The 23,261-nt window shown below is 50.9% G+C and overlaps 2 protein-coding genes across 8 annotated transcripts in view; both read right to left on the reverse strand.

Moving 5' to 3' along the window:
- Window positions 1–982: 982 nt before the first annotated feature.
- LOC117649155 (chymotrypsinogen 2-like) lies at window positions 983–4,266 on the reverse strand. The gene is made up of 5 exons (XM_034391630.1): window positions 4,143–4,266; window positions 3,748–3,799; window positions 2,975–3,137; window positions 2,715–2,887; window positions 983–1,697 (listed from the first exon to the last, which is right to left on the reverse strand). Exons 1-5 carry the CDS (start codon window positions 4,182–4,184, stop codon window positions 1,378–1,380), a joined length of 750 nt encoding a protein of 249 aa, XP_034247521.1. The 5' UTR covers window positions 4,185–4,266; the 3' UTR covers window positions 983–1,377.
- A 933-nt stretch (window positions 4,267–5,199) lies between these two features.
- LOC117654527 (CLIP-associating protein 1-A) overlaps window positions 5,200–23,261 on the reverse strand; it is a 48,894-nt gene continuing 30,832 nt past the window's right edge. For 2 of the 7 annotated variants that reach the window (XM_034401213.1, XM_034401216.1), the window contains 25 exons: window positions 16,180–16,214; window positions 15,391–15,484; window positions 14,457–14,522; window positions 14,060–14,217; window positions 13,876–13,985; window positions 13,622–13,748; window positions 13,292–13,545; window positions 12,992–13,206; window positions 12,753–12,878; window positions 12,139–12,288; window positions 11,947–11,958; window positions 11,699–11,785; window positions 11,366–11,612; window positions 11,147–11,279; window positions 10,880–11,014; window positions 10,266–10,328; window positions 9,746–9,913; window positions 9,478–9,641; window positions 9,033–9,390; window positions 8,656–8,948; window positions 8,324–8,519; window positions 8,128–8,233; window positions 7,695–8,053; window positions 7,400–7,606; window positions 5,200–7,302 (listed from right to left, as the gene is read on the reverse strand). In XM_034401213.1, the coding sequence (XP_034257104.1) occupies window positions 7,090–7,302; window positions 7,400–7,606; window positions 7,695–8,053; window positions 8,128–8,233; window positions 8,324–8,519; window positions 8,656–8,948; window positions 9,033–9,390; window positions 9,478–9,641; window positions 9,746–9,913; window positions 10,266–10,328; window positions 10,880–11,014; window positions 11,147–11,279; window positions 11,366–11,612; window positions 11,699–11,785; window positions 11,947–11,958; window positions 12,139–12,288; window positions 12,753–12,878; window positions 12,992–13,206; window positions 13,292–13,545; window positions 13,622–13,748; window positions 13,876–13,985; window positions 14,060–14,217; window positions 14,457–14,522; window positions 15,391–15,484; window positions 16,180–16,214 (4,076 nt within the window). In that variant the 3' untranslated portion in view covers window positions 5,200–7,089. The remainder of the gene's footprint in view (window positions 7,303–7,399; window positions 7,607–7,694; window positions 8,054–8,127; window positions 8,234–8,323; window positions 8,520–8,655; window positions 8,949–9,032; window positions 9,391–9,477; window positions 9,642–9,745; window positions 9,914–10,265; window positions 10,329–10,879; window positions 11,015–11,146; window positions 11,280–11,365; window positions 11,613–11,698; window positions 11,786–11,946; window positions 11,959–12,138; window positions 12,289–12,752; window positions 12,879–12,991; window positions 13,207–13,291; window positions 13,546–13,621; window positions 13,749–13,875; window positions 13,986–14,059; window positions 14,218–14,456; window positions 14,523–15,390; window positions 15,485–16,179; window positions 16,215–23,261) is intronic. The other 5 variants (XM_034401215.1, XM_034401218.1, XM_034401217.1 and 2 more) reach the window with 5 other exon arrangements.

A 23,261-nucleotide genomic window follows, 5' to 3' on the forward strand; every position in this document is an offset into this window, starting at 1 on the left:
GTGCAGTCGGTGACAGCGTGCGGACGGACCGCGGACGGACAGTACACCGCCAGACGCCCAAACGTCTCCACCTGGAACGACGGAGAGTCGTCGTGCTCAGTCAGAACCATATTTTGGAAAAGAAGGTGGGGCTTCATCGCCGAAATTTTGGCGAAGGATTAGTTTATCGATGACCCGATTTTCGGGAACGGAAGGTTTAGGATGATGAGAGTAAGGGTGTCAATTGTTAACCTTAAACCACTGAACCATTAAACGTATTGTCCCCCAATTTGGGTGAGAGAGTGAATGGGTGAGTGAGTGAGTGAGTGAGTGAGTGAGTGAGTGAGTGAGTGAGTGAGTGAGTGAGTGAGTGAGTGAGTGAGTGAGTGAGTGAGTGAGTGAGTGAGTGAGTGAGTGAGTGAGTGAGTGAGTGAGTGAGTGAGTGAGTGAGTGAGTGAGTGAGTGAGTGAGTGAGTGAGTGGGTGAGTGAGTGGGTGAGTGAGTGAGTGAGTGGGTGATGAGTGAGTGGGCAGTGTACCCGTTCGGCGGCAGTCCCCCGAGTAGACGCACGGTGGAGCCACGTTGCGGCGCGTCGCGGCCCACGGACGACCGATTCATATCGAGATATCGTCAACTTTATATAGCCGAGGTTTCCTGCCGTCCTCACTGACGGTCTTCGCCGGCTTCGCCTCCACGCCGGCAAGGCTGTCTGCTTGGAATGCAGTCGGCGAGCTTGGCGGCACAAAGTCCGAATCCAGGCATGGATTTTGAGGGGCGGGAGGGGGGAGAAGGAAAATTGACCTCCCCTTGGCTCCTAAATAGCCACCAGAAAGGTAGGAAAAAGAATCCGCACTTTGCCCCTGTCAGGAGGTGACCTAGGTGGGGTCATACCTTCGGATTCAGTTCCATTTAGCGACTCTGGAGCTCAAAACGCCGGATGAGGCACAATCATACCAAGTATACATCTTTATTTGTCTAAAAAGACTGAATAAAAAGAAACACATAGCCATAAGTTTTTCTTTAATGAACAAATGAAGGCCAAATAAATGTTTACTCAATTCGATTTCGCAAGGTAAAGTACACAGTCGGCTATACCACTATCATGCCAGTATAATAGGGAGAATCTTCAACATAAGACTTTTAGAGTTGGCCGGAGTTGGCACCTTCATCTGGTGACCGTGGTCGCTCTAGAGTCGCTAAACAGGACTGGAACTGAACGTGTGACCCCACCAATGGACTCCTCGTACGGAGAGCGAGCAATCCATTGGTGGGGTCACACGTGCGGTTCCAGTCCCATTTGGCGACTCTGGAGCTCAAAACGCGTCCGGGGTTTCGACCGCCTCCACCGTTCTTCTGGCCCACTGCGGGCCTGGGCGCGGTAGTCGCGCGCTAGTCGCGCTAGTTGCGCGCCTCGATGGCGGTGACCTCCTCGACGAAGGCCAGGAAGGAGGCGACGCGCGTGAAGACGACGGGCAGGCCGAGGGTGCAGCCGTCCGCCGCGCCGAACGACGCCACCCCCACGACGGTCCAGTTGCCGTCGGCCTCCCGCAGCGCCAGGGGGCTGCCGCCGTCGCCCCTGCAGCTGCTCTTGCCGTCCCCGCCCGTGGCGACGCACAGCTTGTTGAGCAGCCACGCGCTGCCGTAGAAGTCGTAGCACACGCGGCCCGGGCTCACCTGCAGCTCGGCGAACATGAGGTCGGGGGAGACGTCCGGGTCGCCTGCAATGTAAACATCGTCCACGTGCATGGTCAGTGACGGATCCAGAGGCGGCCTTCGCGTGGTGGAAGGGGGGGAGCAAAGTAGCACGATCTCCCACTTGCAGAGGAGAAATGTGGCTTTTCCCCCAGGGGCTTGAAGTGTTGACACGGCCCTGACACGTAACCACGGCGCCTGGAGGGTAGGCAGTCCCGCACCACTCCCCTGCGTTACGGGATTGCCTAGCCTGTCCTTGCAGGGGCCACGGCGCCTGGAGGGAGGCAGTCCCGCACCACTCCCCTGTGTTACGGGATTGCCTACCCTGTCCTTGCAGGGGCCACGGCGCCTGGTGCGGAGGCAGACCATGCCCTTCAGCCTCCGGCCATGGAGTGTGACGAGCAGGGTATGGCCTACCGTCTGCAGTGCGCTGGAGTACATTCCGCCAGCCGCTGGAGGGTGCCACGTCACAGCTGCCGGTGCGGGAACAGTCCTCCGGCGAACGCATGAGTTTCGCACCAGGCGTGATGTGGCGCCTGCAAGGGAAAGGAGATTACAAAACCCGCAGGAGATTGCGCGGTTGGCCACACGATCAACAGGAGGAGTATGCCTGGTAGCGACAAGTGCCTCGGCAGAAACATGGCGACATAATTTACGCACCCTACGGAATCAAGTGATGTGGCGCCTGAGAGAGGGGATTATCGTGAGATTACTAAAGCCTCGCGGTGAGATTGCGCGCCTGTTTCGGCTTCACCCGCCAACAGGATTCGGAGTTTGGCTGGTTAGCGACAGTGCCTCGAGAAACATGGCGACTTTTTTAGCAGGGATCCCCGCCAAAGTATTGGAAAGGTGGGGATGGCTGAATCGCTAAATAGGACTCGAACCGAACGTGTGACCCCACCAATGGATTGCTCGCTAACGAGGAAACCATTGGTGGGGTCACAAGTTCCGATCGAGTCCTGTTTCGCCACTCTGGAGCTCAAAACGCGTCTAGAGTTTTGGCCGGCTGGGCCGGTCTTCGGGCCCACTGTACAGCATCTTACAGTGGTCGTAGGTAAAAGCCGCGTTGAGGTGGATGAGCCCGATGTCGTTGTCCTTGAACCTGGCGTTGTAGGTGGGGTGCCTGAAGGACGTCGTGGTGTAGAACTGCTGGCGGGACGGTTCGTCGCCGTCCTGGCTGAGGAGCGAACCCGCCGTGACCCAGAACGAGTGCATCCTGACGGCCGAACCGAGACGCTCACTTAGTACAAATGGTTAATGCTGCCTTATAAGCCTTCATTTGTTTTACCAGTGCTGTTGTTACCCGTCCACGCAGTGACCGCTCGTCAGCGCCCAGTCCTCGGCGATGATGGCGCCGCCACAGAAGGCCGCCCCGTCGGCGACCACGGCCAGCATCCAGGGGAACTGGCCCAGCGCCGCCTTGGCGCCGTTGTGGACGGACACGGCCGCCGCGCCATCCTCCTCCCCTGCAGGGCGCAGGGCATGCGTCACCACAAGCGTCACACGTCACACAGTGGGCCAGACCGGTGGCGGCGGTCGAGGTCCCGGATGGATTTTGAGCTCCATCATCGCTCAATGGGACTAGAACCGAACGGGTGACCCCACCAATGGATTGCTCTCCGAATGAGGAATCCATTGGTGGGGTCACACGTTCGGTTCGAGTCCTGTTTAGCAACTCTGGAGCTCAAAACGCGTCTAGAGGTTCGGCCGTCGGCGCCGGTCTTCTGGCCCACAGTGCGCCAGAAACTTGTTTTGAGAAAGTCCGGAGGCCTCTTTTGCGTCTTTTGCAGCGAAACTGACGACACCGCAAATCCTTTGGTAAGTTTGTTTGCCACTCCATGAGCGGCGCTCCGTTTTGAACGCCACAATTTTGCCTCCTGGCCCGGAATGCCTTCTGAGAATGCCAACACTTGGCAACCCAGGCAAGGCAGCGGGAGTACTAAATTTGGGCACCCTCTGAAGGTGCTCCCGGGCCAGAAGGACATATTTTGGCGTTGAAAACGGAGCACCACTGGAAGTGGCAGGTAAACTTCCCGATGGATTTGCAGGGGGAGAGGGACCGTTTTGCACACATACCTAGCTGGTGGTGTCTGGTCGAGACGACACCGGCTCGACTCCCTGTGTAGACCTACGGCGGAAACTCCAACTAAGTTAACATTCAAGTTGGGGGTTCCAACTCGCAGCCTTGGGTTGCCTCCACATCGGTAACTCAGGCGGGTTGGTCGTCTCAGACACGGGGACAGTAGATTCAGAGCACGCCCTCAGTCAGAATAAGGGGTTCGAAACGACGTTGAATCGAAAGATCCATCGATTCTACTTCCCCTAATTCCAGCACTCTCTTCTTGGCACACAGCGTACTGACTCGTCCGGACTCGTCGGTCTGTCTCTCTCGCACCCTCACGGGATGCCTCACGGGATGCCGCACGAGTGCGAGAGAGAAAACACTGTTCGGAATCGGTCAGTAGTCCGACCTGGAGAAGGACGAGCACCCCGAGCAGCGGCAGCGGCCTCATCCTGGTCGCGGTGGAAGGCGGGCCGGGCCGCACTGCAGCACTGCAGCACTGCCGGACCACGCGACCGTTATCGAAGATCGAATCGAAGATCGAAGCGCGCATGGAAAACAAATAGATTAGATGCCCGGCCGGCACTCAATGGGCCAGAAGACCGGTGCAGGTGGTCAAAACCCCGGACGGGTTTTGAGCTCTAGAGTCGCTAAATGGGACTCGAACCGAACGTGTGACCCTACCAATGGATTCCTCGTTAGGAGAGCAATCCATTGGCGGGGTCACACGTTCGGTTCGAGTCCCATTGATCGACTCTGGAGCTCAAAACGCGTCCGGGATTTTGGCCGCATCCACCGGTCTTCTGGCCCACTGTGCGGCAGACACTGACGATCAAGTCTCAGTTGGTTTCGGGGACCCGGCGGACAGAACTTTTTTGGGCGATTCAGCCGCTGCAGACAATACAGCGAAGCTACATGGCGAGGACGCGCGCCGACAACTTCCCCGGTGTCTTCGCTTTGGATTCTACTTGGGACCCCTTTGGAAACGACCCCTCCCCTCCCTCAAGCCTCCCTCTCCCTTATTAGCGACCACGCCGAACAAGGTCTCCGAGACCCGAAACGCGTGTTTTCCGCACATTTGAGTGAGCGCCGGAGATGTACATCGTACACCGGCCTCGACCTCGAATCCGAACTTGAACCATTTCCACGCCTATTTATTTTTGTAGTGTTGGACACTGCTATGCTTTTCACAGCATGAACATGATAGGCTGGCTGGACCAGGAATGATCTTTTGCCGATTCAAGCCAATTTGGCACTAAAAAGTTGGTAAAAAGAGCATGTTTTTATAATTTTACCATTTTCTGTCAAATTTTTTTTTTAAATGCCAAAAGTAAATTGTGTGTGGTGTGGTGGAGCACCTCGCAGTGGCTCCAGGCATTATTCCCAGGTCCCTTCTAACGCTGATAGACCTGTCTCGTTGTTACAGTCCAAAGAATAAATGGTCATTAACGAAAAAAAAAACAGAGTCAATATTGGAAACTTTATTAAGAACAGAGCACTTCTAGGATCACCAACCTTAACATTCCAGTACAATGCATGGTTAAGAACGAGTGAGAAGGCAACATGCAACATTGTTACACCATGTGGAAATAAAATGGTACAAAACGAGGGTCAATCTTGAAGCTGGATACAAATGACTAATATTTATCATTCCAAAAGTTACACCTAAGTCGCAGTTTTGGGATGATTTATAAAATGCTGATCACATGATGCAGTGCATGTGCTTCTACAGGCACATGTTTCATGAAGTTCATAGGATTACATTGACAGTTCTTACACTTAAAAAAACAGAAAAAAAAAAGAATATTAATCATCTTTACAAAGCAAGTTATTCTTTGGACATGATAACATTCACATATTTACACTTGACATTGTTCACCAGTACTACCTTCTTTCAAAGTTTTTGTATCTTGTCAAGACAAATTCATACATAGTAGCAACACAGCATGCTTAAGAGAAAAAAAAACAGCAACAATTCTTTTAAATAACATTGGCATTATGAGACCATGAAAAGTCATTTACAACAAGTAAATACATTTTAAAATAACGGTGCATTACAGAAAAATCAAAAGGACATAAAGAGTGCCACAAATACAGTCTCAAAATCATATTGCTTTAGCTGCCACAAAAATCTTTTATTGATGGAAAATAGTATAGCAGAAAATCCAAATAGGAAAAAGCACAAGAACCCATTAAAGCCTCACAATGACACTTCATAGCGCTAGAAACCTACTCATCAGTTTGAAAACATTATAAATCTAATAAAATAAGTTATATATTTAACAATAATTACATATTTCAATCACAATCCAACCTGTAGCATATCTAATTATGTTCTAGAACATATGCCACACAAAATAAATCCAGTACAAAAGAGCTGCCATGGAATACTACTATTTAAAAAAAACTCATTCAGAACAAACTGACATGTACAATTAAAAGCAAGCAAACATATCATAAAAACTGTTTGACTTCTGAAGATAATGAATGAGGTAAAGAACAGGATAGAAAAATACTCAACCAGATCCATTAATGGACTATAAATTGCCTCTGGAAGTTCATTTTGAGGTGAGGCTTTCTTCTCAATATTACAAGTGGCTGAGATAATTGAAGGAGCAAATCTGACTCAACAAGGAATGATACATTGTATCTCAAATCAACACAGCAGGGTTTATTTAGAGAAAGTACAATTACTTTAAGTGCAGGAGAGGAAGAACTGTTTCAGTCAAACCCTGCACAGCAGTCAAGTTTGTTCCCTCTGCTGAATATTTTTTAAAAGATACTGTCCGTTTGGCTGCCTAAGCACTCGTCCACAGACACTTGCTGCACAGCCGCTCAAGGCAAGTCAGCGTATGGAGCGACAGTAAGCAACCAGCACCTGCGAACGAGGCAGCCAAACTTAGTGCCTCACCATGTACAGTTTTCAACAACTCTCTGAATAAATTATGACTGTTACCCTGTTGACATAATTGAAATACGATCCCAAGACATGAAAGAACAAAAAGGCTGTCAGAAACATGATTACGTAAGTTAAGAGTCAAGTAAAAAGGAATGGTTATGATTTTCAGCAGTTATCTGCGCACATGGCCATAGTTATCACAAAATGTAAATTTAAAACATCATGATTAAAATATTAGCAGAGGCTTTAATGGGAAAATAAAAGTCATATAATAATACTTTTAATTCTTTTATTTTGTTTTCTGACATTTTTTAAAAATTAAAACATTCTATGAATGGCCATAAATACCAACTTCCAGTCAGCGAGTTAGCTCTGTTACGACTAGGTCTTACCACATGACAATAAAGCTTAAGAAATCCTTAAACAACAGTCAAAAAACAGTAACAGAGTCACTACCTCACATCGGTACATTTTTGGGCGAAGTGGGTAATGATGCACCAGTGCAACCCTTTTGGGCGGCGCGTTTAATGTACAAGTCTAACAATTTGAGCTTGGGACCAGTGAGTTTTTCTAAATATGGAGCGAGAACATCCTCACCAAGTGCCACATGCAGTGCCACCATGCAGAATACTGCTGCTTTGCGTACAGAGCTTACCTCATTTTCATAAGCCTGAAACAAAAATTGATCATCAATATAATGAGCATATAAGGAATAAAGCATTTCAGTTTTTGAATCTGTTGAAGAAACAAAAAGGAAACTAACTTACCTTCATAATGCCTGGCATAAGATCTGATAACCGAGGTTCAATACTAGTTGCACCATGATGGTCAACAAGCTTGGTCAGCATTTTAATAGAGCTCTGATTGACAGGGAATTCACCAGTAACAATAAGGGGAATCAGAACATGAACAATTACATCAGACGGTAAGTGCTCTGCCATTGCCGAAGCACAAGTTTCAGAAGCCCTTAAAACCTGAAATGAAATTGCTACGGTTAAATCTTCATTCTATTCCAAGTTCAAAATAATAATAACATAAAAGAAAATCAGAAAGAATACGTACTTCATCCCTACTCACTTCCTTCACATCCCCATGGGACTGTAACACCTTTAAGACTAAAAGTTCCACAAACATTGAGAAGCAAGGAACTAATGAGGGCTTTTTAACCATTTCGGTCAAAACACTCAAAACAAGACAACGAACATTGCGTTCTGGTTTAAATATTTGGTGCATTAACACTCTTAGCAATGATTTGAAGTTGTCCATAATAGCCTGAGTGGAGCCATCCTTTACAAGGGACTCCAGGCGCTTCAAGGCATCAACTCTCTCTGATGCAGGGGCATCAGGTGCTTCTTCCTCAGCTCTCAGTGTTTGTACAATTTTCTGAATAGCTTCTTTATCCTCCTGATAAGCATCTTCCCCTGAAAAGCAGAGAGGTTGGATAAGCCACCACATATACAGTCGTACAAAACAATGGAGGGAATGATGTGGTTACCTTTTGAAATAAAACCATTTTCACTGTCATTTGAGTCCACTGAAATATTTTTGTCAAGTAGACCATTATACTTGTGTGTGGGTGATGGCAGAGAGGAGGCTCGACCCTGCAAAAATTACAAACAAAAGAGTGTAAAGAAAGCAAAAGTAAAAAAAAAAAAGAAAAAAAAAAGTTTTCATAATAAAATGTTTTTTACCGAGTTGGTTGATAAATTAAGATCTTCCATTCTCTCTTCCAATGCTTCCATCTTATCTCCTGGACCGACAGACATTTGACTAATGCCAGAATCCTGCGATGTTGTGTCCCTATCACGTTCACGGTCCAATATCTTTCCTGAATTGAGAGGTTCAAAGCTGTAACTCTGAATTTCAGCAGTTGTTCTCCGCAATGACCTGTAATCATGCATGAAGTACACATAAGTTTTCCGCTGGCAGATCAAAGGCAATCATGTGTTCAAGTAGAGCTGCTATGTTGGAGTGACATCTATTGGATGAACACAGCCTTGCACGCATTAGGAAACAAACTGACCTGTGAACTTCTTCTGGATTCAAGTTCTCATCATCTAAGTGGTGCAGATGGTGCTGCGGAATATTCGACGCATGATGCCCACCATAGTGGAGATTCAGCGTGCGCAGTGGTGAAGACCTTGCTCCAGTGGGGGTAGGAGTTCTGGGGGACTGCAGTTGAGGAGGAGTGGATACAGCAGAGGATGGAGGAGAGCTTAAAGTTGATGAAACACCATTGCTGTGACTCTGTCCATCACTACCACCTCCACTACTGCTTCTCCGAAGATCGCTTTGCACCAAACTATGAGCAGCTTCCTGAAAGGCAAATCAGGAAAATGGATTACAACAACTGAAAGATATTTTAAACTACAATGAAACTGACACAAACAAAGTGGCTACCTGGTAATCTTTTGGTAAAGAGGCAAGTTTCATAGTAACTAATGGGGTATTAAGGTTGAATAATGTTATGAGAGCCTGTTGTGCTGCTTTTCTGATGTCACCACCCTTGCCGCCTAACATTGACAGTTCTGTTTGAGTCCAGCTGATAATTTTGGCCAAGGCATTGGCAAACTGGTCGCTGCCACCTCCTGGGGAAGGGTTGGATGCTGCTGCAGCAAGGCCACCAGGATCCATCATTGCAGCCAGTTGAGTGAGGTACCTTAGAGTGGCCACCTTCACTTTGAGATTCGGTGTTTGTGCAGGATCCGTGAGGAAGCGCATTAGAGCACTCAATTGCAGTTCAAGTGGAAACATGTCCCTGGAAGAACAAAAAAAATATAAATAAATCCCAACCATCTTACTTTGATTTCAGAGTAACACAAACATTGTGGTGTGAATGGCTTACCGAACCACCTCTACAACTTTATTGATTTTAGTCTGTTGGCTCACTAGCAAATCAGCACCAGATTTATTCAGAAGTCTTGTCAGCAGAACATAAAGCCAATCATTCAGATCAGCATGATGGCTTACAATTAGTTCATGAAGTGTATCCAGAAACAAACTAAAAACCTGTGATGGTTTTGAGAAACAAAAGAGGAAATAAAGTAAATTAAATGCCTAAAACAAAATTTAGAGCCAAAACCAAATAAATTGAGAATGCTCCATAAACATACCTTGGTGTGAGAGTCCATGAACATTTTTGTGAAGATATCAGTAACACAGCGAAGTTCAGAGGCACTAAGAATGTTGCCTGCCTGAAAATAAGCTTGAAGCCCAAGCAGGCCTTCCTTACGATCACTCCAAAGAGTACTGGCACAGTTATCAATTATAGCGGCAATGTCCTGCAATGAGAAACGTTTTATTGTTAAAGTTAGTATAGTTGATGAACAAAATAAAAATATTAATATCAGACAAATTGCAGAGGACAATGATGCAAATGCTTCATTTCACAAGCAAATACTGCACAGGATGTTGACAAAATAAATCTTGGTAAGTGGCACATCAATTTAAACTCAAAACTGAATTATGAGTATGCTGAGATGACAAATAACACAAAATCTCCATACAAAATAGTTGTATGACCATGCAGATTTTTCACATGCACCAAAAAGCCAAGTGCCATTCATACAGTGCCAGAAAGGATGTTGATGTTGCATAACAGTCAAATGTCCACCCAAAGCTACGATATCTTACCTTAGGAGAGGGTTCCCACACATCACGATACAATCGCTGTTGTGAGCCGCTCCATGAGTATGACTGCAAGCGCAAGCAGCAACATTACAAAAATGTCAGACACATATCATGGTGATAATTGACACAAATGACATGAATTTTTTGGAAATATTGGGATAATGAGGCAAGACCCACTTCTTTACAGGGGTTCAAAGAATTAAGTTTTCCAGTCCCAATACAGGATGGGATGGCCCTACACCTAATTAGAATGTAACCCAGAATACAGAGAAAGTGCAATCGTATATTATGATAATCCTCATAGCATGCATTTTACTGTGACATGATATGGATTAGTTAGTCTTGCCACAATAAGATTGAAATATCCCCCACCATATTGCCAAGACACACAACATGAACACATGCAAATCATCACTCTGACAAAGCCATTACTGACGTATTGGATCATTCACTTAACTGGCACTAATAAATATACAAACTCTCTCAACAAGATCAGTATGTACAAGCAACTTAACCAGAATCATCTCAATTCCTTCAATAAGCAGGTTTTTACAACAACAACAACAACAAAAAAAAAAAGAAGGAAAACACCTTGCGTTCAGAATTGTTTAACTTACATCAGATGGTCTTCGGAATGATTCAAATGAGCGTTCTGAGCACACACTCGAAGTTTCACTCTCATCAGAATGATCATCAAAAGATCGGTATGATTTCCTCGGAGATCCCCTAGTATACTCAGGGCTTTCTATTGACTGTAAAAAGAGAACCAAGAATACAAAATGTTAACAGCAGTACAAGATTGTTACAGAGTAGTATGGCGTGGTATAATGAAAATTGAAGCACACAACATATCCATGTGAAAAAAGAAATGAGATCATTCGTACATGTCCTCTGCTCACCAGAGCATCCGCCAAAGCTGACTCTGCTTCTCTACTCTGCTGTAAAATCTTCTGTGCCATGACTGGGCGGCCAGTTGATATAGGAGGCCTGTCAGAAGGTGACATTCCATGCCTGCCCCTGCAAATTGCAAAGTCAAATGGTTAAAACACTGCAACACTGACTGGAAGGCGATGGAGGGAGGGAAAGCGCATAGCATTTCTTACCGAAGCTTGGAACCAAATGATCGGTCATAAAGATGGCCACCTAATGCACCGAATCTGTTGGGACTCGTTTCCCGCGAAGCGTCCCTGCTGCCTTGTGTGGAGCGGGGGATGCCAGAGGCCAGCCGCCTGGGGCGGCCCAGTGTTCCCAGATAGGAGGGGGAGCCATCAGTTGCGTCTCCTTCACCCCTGTTGTACCCGTAGGTCACGTAGCTTAACCGTGATGATGGGGAACCAGATCGACTTGTTGCTGGTGATGGTTAAAGATATTTGTTACGACATAAAACCTAATTTAGTTTAAAAGCTTTTTGTGCTGACCAATTTGAGATTACTTACGTTGGGATTGAGACACTCCAGCAACTCTTGTTCTTGTCCGACTCGTGCGTTCTGGTGAAGTTACCATGGGAGACTTACGTGCACGTGCTGAAAAATTGAGAAACCAAATGAACTAATGCCAAGCTTCAAATGCTTTCCGCAAAATATCCTTACACGAGTGTATCTTCAATGTAACACCAATTTAAGTTTTTCATATATGAATACTTTTGAGCACTAGGTTACTAAAGCCCTATCTACAGAGGACTTACCATCCTCATCATCTATTGGCAGCATGAAACAAGTCACACACAGAAAGTAAAACATTAATGCTATCTTTTGTTTCGGTCCAATTAATATAAATAAAAACCATCTTGTGTTCATATGCAATGATTGCACCATCAAACAGCAAAAGCACAAAATTGTTAAGTTCCAAAAGATTTTTAAAAATTCTGTAGACTTACGCAAGGAAGTGCCAGATCCCACTTTCTGTCTGGATAAAGCTGCATACTGGGCACGAACTTTAGCTCTTTGGGCTGCAGCTGCATCAATAGCTGAGTTTGAGCGCATCATTGAAGATGGTGAAGGTGAAACCATACCACGCCGCAAGCCATCTGCAGGACAAATAGTGGCAAAATAAGCAATGTTTTAGCTTGTGCGAGCTTCAAACTACACATGCAAAATACAATGATGAAATAAGAGACTGAAAATTAAACAAAAAACAACCCACTGGAACTAAAATTTATATATATGAAAAAAAAAAAAAAAAAAAAACAACAAAAAACGGTGTGGCAACATACACAAGGAATTCAAAACTATGAGAGGCTCTAAGAACTGAAGTAAAAATGAAACATTGTATACAAAAGAAATGGAACTCAAAATCAAATCTGATTACACTATCTATCAATAAATGTAACGATTCTAGATTGCAACTAAATATAAAAAGAAGCAAACAAAAGTAATACTTTCAGAAATGGCAAAAATCTGTCCTACTCATACTAATACTGCTTGAAAATCTCAAAGAGACTCAAAATTAAAATTAATCTGGTAAAAACGGCTGACGACTAGGACAGTGTACCTGCGTCAATAGATTTAGGTCCAGCCGACTGTGGCTTGGGTACAGGAATTCCTGATCGGTGCCCGCGAATAGACGAATGACGGTACAGAGTTTGTGAATGTTGTTGGTATAAATTTTCTGTACTTCCTGAATCGCCACGGGGAAAAGGTCGCGGAAGAGACATGTTTAGTACCCCAAGTTGAGTTCCAGTATCCAGTTAGTAAACAGGTATTAAAGAATTATTTAACTATGAAGTGTACCTTGTGCGCTTCCTATAGGCCGACTGCGAGAAGTTGGGGTGGAGATCTGACCGTAGCGACTGGGAGGTAAAGATGCTTGATGATGAAGAGAAGAGTTGGAGCTTGAGTTGGATAAGCTGAGTTCACCAAACAAAGCCCGTTTGTAGGAACTATCTAAGGTGTTCAACAATGCATCAGCCTGCTCAGGAAAGTGATCCTTGAAGCCCCAATATGCTCTGAAATAGAATATTTTATCAGATAAGAGTGATATTGACCATGACCCAATCATCTCTAAGAAATTGAATGACTCCTAATACATACTTGCGGGATGTCAGTCTAGCTTCAGCATCAGCATCAGAAATACCCTTTTTGATAGCTTCTTGCAAGAGTGGGATGTGCTTTTCTAAAGAGTATCGTGACCAAGTGTGAAGTAGTTGGTCCAGGAATTCACAGCAGGCACGCCGAATGTCTCGAGACTTATTGCTTATATTTGATACAATAATTGGCACAAGTCGAGGAGCATGAGTGTACTGAAGTATGAAGCGAATTGTGACTACACCTGCAGAGGCAACAACCTAGATGAAGGATAGAAGATATTAGTGACACAAGTTTTCTGGGAAAATTACATAAAGTTCTTGGAAAACAAAATACCTTAGCGGAGTTCTGAATAAGATGGATAAGATTAGGTAAGACCTGCTCAGCGAAATGGTCCATCTTCTGCTTCAGTTGATGTGACAAATATGCTACTGAAATACAGGCTTCTCTTACAACCAAAGACCTGTGGCAGAAAGAAATTAAAAAGGATTAATTAAATGCTAAGAAGTATTATGGGAGCAATTGAAGTATCAGTATCCCTCTGAACAATCAACAAAGAAGGTTCAAAGTACAAATTGAAATATGAATACCTTAAATCCTTTATTGACGCTTGAAATGGGTGTTCAAGTAGCCTCAAATGAACATACAATTCTTCAAAATTTGCTGCCCCAGCCACTAGTAAAGAGCGGATTTTTTTGAGCTGAAAGAAAATAGTGGATAAGAAGACATGTACACCACAAACTGTAACGTAATGTGACATTATGAGAAACTTACAGCATCCACCCTTTTGCTCCAGTCTTTGGTTTGATCTGCTATCGTCTCTCTAATCTGATTCAGATGATCTTCTAGTTCCCGGGCAGAAAATAGCTGCACTTGAGGACAGTCCTCAAACAGGCGCATGAATTGTTCTTCATCCATAGCCCCTGCTTGACCTAGAAACAAGCAACACAAATGTTAAATAGTTGAAAAGTGAAATGAATTTTAACATCTATCTATCTGGTGCATTTCTCTACAATTTTGTGAATTGACGACTGTTGGCCAGCCTCAGAAGTAAACAGTAATAAATGTTTTGTTACATCGTTTATGAACAAAATGCAGCCATGCGCTGTACAACAAAGCATGTCAAACACAGGTTTAATTCAGAGTACATAAAGTTTTAAAAAGCTCTTACCTGCTGCAGATGGAGTTCGCTTTAGAGAAGAAACTCTCTTGAGCGAGGTTGACGATAGTGGAATGCCTGCATGCGTACAAGCGCCAAGCGTTAGTGTAATTCACAGACAAACAGACATACATACATAACTGAACAGGATAGAGGGATACATGCTATAAGGGCTATTGAATTAAGGGAGGAGTATATTCTTTTCCAATGAAAGCATATTAAGTTGTTCAAAGTTACAAGCTAGCTTGACATAAATTGGATTATCAGTACGGCATGAGGCATGCATGAAAGTTTGCTTTGTGCCAAAGGTAGTGCTATAATAATTTACAATGGAGAAAATCAGGAGAGGGCAAGCTGCGTTTGTTTGGCTCATATTAATACAAAGGGAGTTTCACAGGTTTTGAAACACATTAACATACATCGGGGGCATAAATGGATAAGAGTCATGCAGGGAATTTTTCATTTCTTTCTCCTTGCTTGCTGCAAAACTTCCAATGCGGCATTGCACAGTAACACGCAATAGGGACACAAACCTGGGCCTTTCCCTGCAGGCGCAGAAGCCTTGGTGGCTTTCATCTTGCCATGGGCAATACTTTGAGCCCTGAGTGCTTTCTTCATCTTGAAGCACCACTTCTAACACTTCCCCAGCAAGGATGGGTGAATCTTAAATTCACACCGAATCAAAGTGACAGGGCAGCAATGGATAAAAATCCCACTGTAAACTACGGGTGGAGGGACACGACGCGAAGAAACAAGCGGCACCACTAACTATGCACAGAATTTCAGCAGAACCCGACTGAAAGCTCACTGGGTTTGGCTCGAAAGGGGTCTGCAGCAGGACCTGCCCCCCTGGTTGGGGAGGGGGAGGGGGGGGGGGCGTGGGACAGCGGGGTTCAAGCGACCATCTGACTTGGGCCAAAAGACCGACAGGCAGACAAGGACCGACCTGGCACGGACGCGGGCGCGGGTTTGGCAGCCGTCAGTAGGTTCCTCTTGACCGCGATGGGCGGGGCGCCGGTCACCTTCTTGGCAGACATTTTCTGAAACAAAAATCAAATCCGTCCAAGACTTTGAAGAGGAGCCCCTTTCCAAAGCGTGGTTTTGGCGGTGCATGCCGTGGCGTGGCGTGGCAGTGCCATTGCACCGCTGCGCTCGAAATAGAGGGAGACCCCGCGACGCGGCGGACGCGGCGGACGCGAGTTCCACTCGGTGCGATCCAAGAGCGGGACCTCGAGCGGGACGCTCTGTCTCTCTCGCACTCATAGTGCGTTCCGGGCGGGTGCGAGAAAGACAGAGCGACTAAACAGTGTGCAGAACCGTCCTCCAGGAGCGCCGCATCACACGCCCACAGTGAGCCAGAAGACCGGCGGAGGACGCCAAAACTCTAAACGCGTTTTGAGCTCAAAAGTCGCTAAACAGGACTCGAACCGAACGTGTGACCCCACCCATGGATTCCTCGTTTGGACAGCAATCCATAGGGGCGGTCACACGCTCGGTTCGAGTCCCATTTAGCGACTCTGGAGCTCAAAACGCGTCTCGAGTTATGGCCGCCTCCACCGGTCTTTCGGCGTGCTGCGGGGCGCCTCGACCATTAGTTCCGTCGCTCTGTCTCTCGCACTCATTCTCATGGGGCGTTCCGGACGGGCGCGAGGAAGACAGAGCGACAAAGCACTGTGCCGCACGCCCTCCAGAAGCGCGCCGCCGCACGCCACCGGCTCCGAAGAGTTCTACTTACGACTGCTCTGTCCACCTCGTCCTCGTCACGCATCGCTGCAACACAGAGAGAAGGACAAAACGTCAGTCAAATGTTCCAAAAAAAAAAGTTAACATCTTACAGTGTAACACAGCCAGTGGCGGGACAACGCAACACATTGAGAGAAGGGCCAAAGGCCGGCAGTCGAATGTTCCGAAAACTTAAAATAACCATCCTAGTATACAGTGTAAGACTGCCAGTGGGTCACCGCCACCGCAGACCAGGACGAAGCGCGCCATTTCGGGTGAAATTCAATCCCGAATCGCACGGCGCAGATCACGGATCAAGCTCAGACCGCACAGATGGATATCGCCTTGCCGCCTTGCCATGGCGCCTGCCCCGCCTGCCGGCCAGGCGGAAGGGAAGACCACACCGCCATCTGCACCCGATCGCCATCCGCTGCTCCTTTTCACTTTCACGAGGCCGGCAGACTCATTCCGAGAGCCGTTTTCGTCGCTCCGTCTCTCCCGCACTCGAGGGGCGTCCAGTACCGGTGCGAGAGAGACGGAGCGACGAAAACGACTCCCGGAATCAGTGCGCTGGTCTCTGTGGGACCAGGAACGGATCCAGGATTCTCCAGCGCGTTACTTGCCTATCTTCCAGGCGGCCTACTTAGTATCCGAGGAGCTCCAATAGGACTGAAGCCTCAAGACCTTCAGCAGGAATGGATCGAACAAGAAGGACCTTCAGCCCGACTGAATCGCCCAAAAGGACTTTTCAGCAGGACTGAATCGCCAAGAAGGACTTTTCAGCAGGACTGAATCGCCAAGAAGGACCTTTCAGCAGGACTAAATCGAGTAAATCACCCAAAAGGACCATCAGCGGGACTGAATCATTTAGAAGGACCTCCAGGATTGAATCACCCAGAAGGACCTTTCAGCAGTATTGAATCACCCAAAAGGACCTTCAGCGGGACTGAATCATTAAGAAGGACCTCGAGCAGCTTTGAATAACCCAAAAGGGCCTCCAGCAGGATTAATCCTCAGGACCGTTAGCAAGACTAGGTCCTCAATAAGTCCACGAGATCCTCCAGGACTTTCAGCGAGGATCGCAAAGGACTCGGAGGACTAATGAGGGTGAGTCAAGACATGGGCGTGGCCCTTGGCGTGGCCGTACTCGCCGCTATCCGCCACGGCGACAACAAAGGCCGGAAACTCATCCAATTGTGCGTCGAGCGACTAGAACAGCGCCGCCGCGGGCTGATTCCGGACAGCGCTCTGTCTCTCTCGCACCCCTACGCAACGCCCCGCGGGTGCGAGAGAGACAGAGCGCGGCGAACCACTGCGGCGACGCCGCCGCGCCTCTAGCCTCGCGACGGGGCCCGGCAGGCCGGCAGGCTGCCGTGCCGTGATCCCCCGGGGCCGCAATGTCTTCACCGTCATCTCGCGTTACTGTTTTCGCCTGCAGTTGGCTTGACTTGCCGACGGCCGATCTCGACCGTCTCTCTCGCACTCACGGGGCGTGCCGCTGGGGTGCGAGCGAGACAGAGGACCAGTGGACCAGCAACGCGGCTGTCACACTGCAGATTGATTCCGAGAGAAGTCATCGTCGCTCTGTCTCTCTCGGGCCTACAGGGGACGCCCCATGAGTGCGAGGGAGACAGAGTGGCGAAAACGACTCTCGGAATCAGTCTTGCCGTTTGTGATTGCTTCACACTTTCGTTCGCCGGAGGAGAGCCCTACGCAACGGAGTCACAGCGCACTGCCGCAGCACTGCCACGGCACTGCGGTGCCAGTTGCAGCGATCCCCGCCAGAGGGCAGCAAGCCTGTGCAGCACGCGCGCAAATTACCCCGCCGTGCGTGCAGCACACTGATTCCGAGAGCCGTTTTCATCGCCCTGTCTCTGTCGCGCCTGCATGGGGCGCCAAACGGGTGCGAGAGGGGCAGAGCGACGAAAACGACTCTGGGGATCAGTCGGCAGTGCAGTGCAATGACTCGCCCAGACTGCGCCAGACCGCCCGACAAAAAGGAGAAAGGTTTAGACGCAACTGTGTCCACTCGCCACTCCACTGCACGCGCCGCCAGCCGCGATGCCGCGGTACCCCGCGCTCCACGCTCGCTGCCAATCTCAAAGGACCGGCGCGCAGTGGGCCACAGGTCCGGTGGAGGCGGTCAAAATCCCGGACGCGTTTTGAGCTCCAGAGTCGCTAAATGGGGCTTCGAACCGAACGTGTGATCCCAACAATGGATTGCTCTCGGAACGAGATATCGATTGGTGGGGTCACACGTTCGGTTTGGGTCCTGTTTCGCGACTCTGGTGATCAAAACGCGTCTAGAGTTTTGCCGCCTGAGCCGGTCTTCTGGCCCACTGTGCGGTTCGGCGCGCGGGGTAGCGACGCCGCCGGCGACAGGGTCAGTCAGTCCTCCTCGCTTCTCCCCGCCGGCGACGCGCACAGTAGAGTTTACAGTTCACGGGGGTCTCCGCTCCCCCTCCCCGTCCGTTCTGTCAATTAGATTCCCGTTCCCGTTCCCCCGTCGCCGTGCTCCAAGGTCGCCTGGTGGCAACGCACGTCTGGCCGCGCCGCGACGGACCGGCACTCTCATGGTGGCACCATGGAAGCACACCATGAGAGCGAGCACCATGGAGGCACCATTGCACCACGGTGTAGCCAGACCCAGACCCCTTCGACCGTCCATTGAATGAATCAGGTTGAGTCCACGGGGAAGTGCAAAGGGAAGTTCAAAGGGAAGTGCGAAGGGAAGTGCGCAAGGCTTAGTCCAAGTCCAGGGAAAAGTTCAGGGAAAAGTCCAGGGGGAAGTGCCAGTGCAAAGGGAAGTGTAGAGAAAAGTCGAAAGGGAAGTCCAAAGGCAAGAGCACAAGGGCAAGTCCGTCTCATGGCATGGCATGGCGATGGCCACCTCACGGCACGGCACGGCAGTTCCAGAGTCGGCCGGCTCGCCCGACGAGTCGCGGACGGCAAACAGAACCTTTGCCGCGGCGTCGTCTCTCCCGACCATTCATGTGTGCTTTTTCGCGCGCCTTGAAACAAACCTCGAAAAAAAGGACAGAGAATGGGCACTAACAAGAATAGTGGTGGCAGCGCGGGCGTGCGAAGTGCGAGGCTGTGTGGCGAGAGCCCATGGCGTGTCTCTGTTTGCGAAGCATGACGTAAACCTCGCCATGGGCCCCGGCCCGGCCCCGGCCCGGCCACGCCATGGAGGCAGGTGCCTCATGACCCGGCATTCCAAACAGCTCAATAGAGGCGCGCGAGGCTGGGCCGGCAGACTGATCCCGAGAGTCGCTTTCGTCGCTGTCTCTCTCGCACTCATGGGGCGTCCCGTATCGGCGCGAGAGAGTCAGAGCGACGAAAAGGACTCCCGAGATCAGTCTGCAGCCAGGCTGGCACGCACCGGCCGGGGCGGGAGTTTCCAACATCCGGAGCGCGCCGAAAAAGCGCAATTGTGTTTTGCTGAAAGGGGACGCACGCCAAGGTACCGAAGGTGCGGGCGCTTTCCGGCCCGTTTGCGAACCGTGGCCTCGCGCTGTCTCTCTCGCACCCATGGGGCGTCGTGTGGGGGTGCGAGAGAGACAGGGGAGGACACTGGAGGGAGGCCCGCAGAATGTCCTGGAGTGGAGACGCTGCTGGCCTACTGCCAGGAGTCCGATCCTGATTGCCGCTGTCTCTCTCGCACCCCTCGCGGGACGCCCCACGAGTGCGAGAGAGACGGGGCGACGACGGGCGGAGGGGCTGGCGCGGGCTGGCGTGACGATACGCCACGGCGGGGCTCCGCGACGCCCTGCAGACTGATTCCGACGGTCGTTTGCGTCGCTCTGTCTCTCTCGCACTCATGATGCGTCGCGCATAGCTGCGAGAGAGACAGAGCGACGAAAACGACTCTCGGAATCAGTCTCCTGACTCTCCGCGCTAAGCACGGCGTTTAAGTTCGGAACGAATGAAGCGACGGTGGACCGTTCGTCCGTCTCGTTCGGGACGGAGGAGCTTGCGTGCCGCACCGGCAGACTGTTCCCGGGGCTGGACGGTGTCTCTCTCGCACTCATGGGGGCGTCCCGCGAGGGTGCGAGAGAGACAGACGGGGATCATTCGCCAGTCCGCGGCGCGGTGCGTTTCTCTCGAGGAAAGTCAAGTCAAGATCGGCCGGCCATTTGGCGGGTGTGGCCCTTCCTGGGAGTTCCCCTTCAAGATGAAGATGGCCCGAGGAAGGGGCATTAGCCCGACGGATAAAGAGGTCCGCACACCAGAGAGGTCCTGGGAGGGTCCTGTGAACACTAGAGAGGTCGTCAAGAGGCGCCACGAGGTTGCAAGCAGTTAGAGAGGTTCTGGAGAGTCAGATTTTGAGGAAAGCACCGAACCTGGCGACTCTGAGGCAAAGTGCTGACGACTCTGAGGGAAGTCCTATGCGAGGAACTAAGAGAAGTCCTGAGTGCTTAGCATCAAGCCCGCGAGTGCCAGACACACAAGCCGCCATCCCACAGTGGTCCAGAATACCGGTGGAGGCGACCATAACTCTAGACACGTTTTGAGCTCCAGAGTTGCTAAATGGGACTCGAACGGAACGTGTGACCCCACCAATGGATAGCTCTTCACACGAGGGATCCATTGGTGGGGTCACACGATCGGCTCGAGTCCTGTTTAGGGACACTGCAGCTCAAAACGCGTCTAAAGTTTTGGCCGCTTCCACCGGCCTTCTGGCCCACTGAGCATCCTTCCCGCCGACGATTGGCACCTCGCTGCAGCGCAGCGGAATCTGGCTGCAACGCCCGCACCGCCCGCAACGCAGCCGCCGTGTTGCAAGGCGAGGCGCGGCGAGGCGCGGCAAGGCGCGGTTCGCTCCGGTGAGTCAACCGCGTCCACCGCGTTTCCAGAGTTAATCGAGTCGAAGCACACCGCGGCGACGCCAGTGGGCTGAGTGGGCGGTCTCTCTCGCACTCGCGGGGCGCTCCGTGCCGCTGCGAGAGAGACAGAGCGACGAAAACGACTCCCGGAGTCACAGGCAACGCCAGGCAACGCCAGGCAACGCGCACCACGGCGCTAAGTCACGGCCACCGAGACGGCCTGACCGCCTCGCCGTGCTGTGCCGCCGTCTCTCTCGCACGCGCAGCACGCGCAGCACGCGCACGGGCCTGCCGGCAGGGCTGGGCTGGGCAGGGCCCGCGAGTGCGAGAGAGACAGCGCCACAGGCCGCCACCTACAACCGGTCGGCCAGTCGGCCCGGCCGGCTTGCCTTTCTTGCCGGCCGCGAGGCAAGTCCAGCAGGTCCCCGCCGCCACACTGCAGATTTCAGGGGCGATACCTCGTCCACGGCGAGTGCGTGTAGTAGTGTAGCAGCGCTCGCTGTAGGCTCTTTATGCGCCTCCACCCGCAAAGCGGACCACAAACGAGTCGCTACCCCCCCTCAATGTTTATGCATCTCCGACGCGCCGTCTCTCGCTTTATCAAATGGCCGCAATTGCTCGCAAAATCATGTTTGCGTGCATTTCCCCGGTTTGGCTGCGGCCGAGCCAGAAGTTCGAGTGCAGGTGCTGCAGCCGAGCGGTTCGTCTCTCCGTCTCTGTCGCACTCGTGGGGCTGTCCGTGAGGGTGGGAGAGAGACGGAGCGACAAACCGCTCTTCAGGATCGCTCGGCAGGCTGAGCGCAAACATTCATCAGCGAAAAGCGAGGCGCCCCTCGGCGGGGCCGCCTGCGCATTGTTCCTCCTGGCAGTCGAGGACTCGCTCCGTCCTTGTCGCACTCGTGGGGCTCTCCAGGGGTGCGAGAGAGACAGAGCGAGGTCGAAACAACGTCTGTTCGGAATCGCTCGAGTCGCCGCAGGGCGACGCGTGGGGTTGCAGAGGGAGGCCGGCCGGCGCCGCAGGGGTGGCGCCGGCGATCGGGTGGCGGGGCGGGGCGGGGCGGGGCGGGGCGGAGGCCTTGCGCAGGGTAAGGGTGCGGCGGTGCTGGCGGGCGCGAGGCTCCGTCGGGTTGTCCCGCCCGCGCCGCGGCGTGCTTCGCGTGCTGCTCTGCAGCCCGGTTCCGAACACCGCTCCGTCTCTCTCGCACTCACGGGGCGTTGCGCAGGGGTGCGCAGGGGTGCGAGAGAGACGGGCCGACTGCCCGCTCCACTTGCGTGTGCCTGTGAATAAAGCCAAGTGCACCGAGGAAACAGGAAGAGGCGCCGAGGAAAGGGAAAGGTGGGGCCGCGGTGGCGCGGGGAGGGGGGCTGGGGGGCTTTCTCGCTGTTTAGCGTGCCAATTAGTCTTTTGGGCGCCGTGCACCGTGCCGCCACGCCGTGCCACGCCGTGCCACGCCCTCCCCTTCATGCCTGCGTGATCTCGCATGCACGCGTGGCCGGACCGAGTGCAGACTCATTCCGAGAGTCGTCGCTCTATCTCTCTCACACCTATACCGGACGCCCCATGAGTGCGAGAGAGGGACGACTCTCGGAGTCAGTCCGCTGGCCGGGCTGGCGCGGCGCCGCGCGGCGCGGTGGTGTGTGGCGTGCAGCCCGGCGTCCCAGGCCCGCCCAGCTGCGCCCTAAACTAGCCGGGTCCTTTTCGCAGGGCCCGACCGGGGGGAGGGGGGGGGGGAGGAGGAGGTGTGGCAAGACACGCCGCGGCACCGATGGGAAACAAAAGGGCCGTGCATGCCAAGGCTGGCCTAGGCCTGCGAGGCGAGGGCCCTGCCTGGCTCTCCGACCTCCGGGACCTCTCCAGGACATCATCAGCGCCGCACCCAGCCACCAGCGCAGAGGAGAACTCTGTTGCAACAGCAGACTCTCTTAAGGAATATCCAAGGACTCTCCAAGGGCTGCCAAAGGATTCTCCCAGTTTTTAAGGACACTCGAAGAACTCCCCAAGGTCTCTACCAGGAACCTCCCAGGAATCTCCAAGGAACCTCCAAGGACTCTCGAAATACCATGGAGCGACTCTACACGGTGTTTCCAAGATGTGCCCAAAGGTATCTATGAGCATGCATAAGTACTCTCTACGGACTCTGAGGTACCTATATGGTCTCTTAGAAAAAAGACACCCTCAGGAAAAGAACCCCCTAGGGGGAAAGGACTCTTTCAGGGAGGACTCTCAAGGGGAATAACCGGGGATAACTCAACCGACCCTCTCTGAATG

The sequence above is a fragment of the Thrips palmi genome, unplaced genomic scaffold (genome assembly GCF_012932325.1).
Source record: "Thrips palmi isolate BJ-2018 unplaced genomic scaffold, TpBJ-2018v1 HiC_scaffold_10, whole genome shotgun sequence".
Taxonomy (NCBI): domain Eukaryota; kingdom Metazoa; phylum Arthropoda; class Insecta; order Thysanoptera; family Thripidae; genus Thrips; species Thrips palmi.

What these genes read in the sequence shown, in the direction of transcription:
- LOC117649155 (XM_034391630.1), bottom strand. Translation starts at nt 4,184, where the DNA reads ATGAGGCCGCTGCCGCTGCTCGGGGTGCTCGTCCTTCTCCAG. An exon ending in GGGTGCTCGTCCTTCTCCAG is followed by an intron (nt 3,800 to 4,142) that starts GTCGGACTACTG and finishes TTTCCGCCGTAG; the next exon opens with GTCTACACAGGGAGTCGAGC. An exon ending in AGCGGTCACTGCGTGGACGG is followed by an intron (nt 2,888 to 2,974) that starts GTAACAACAGCA and finishes TTCGGCCGTCAG; the next exon opens with GATGCACTCGTTCTGGGTCA.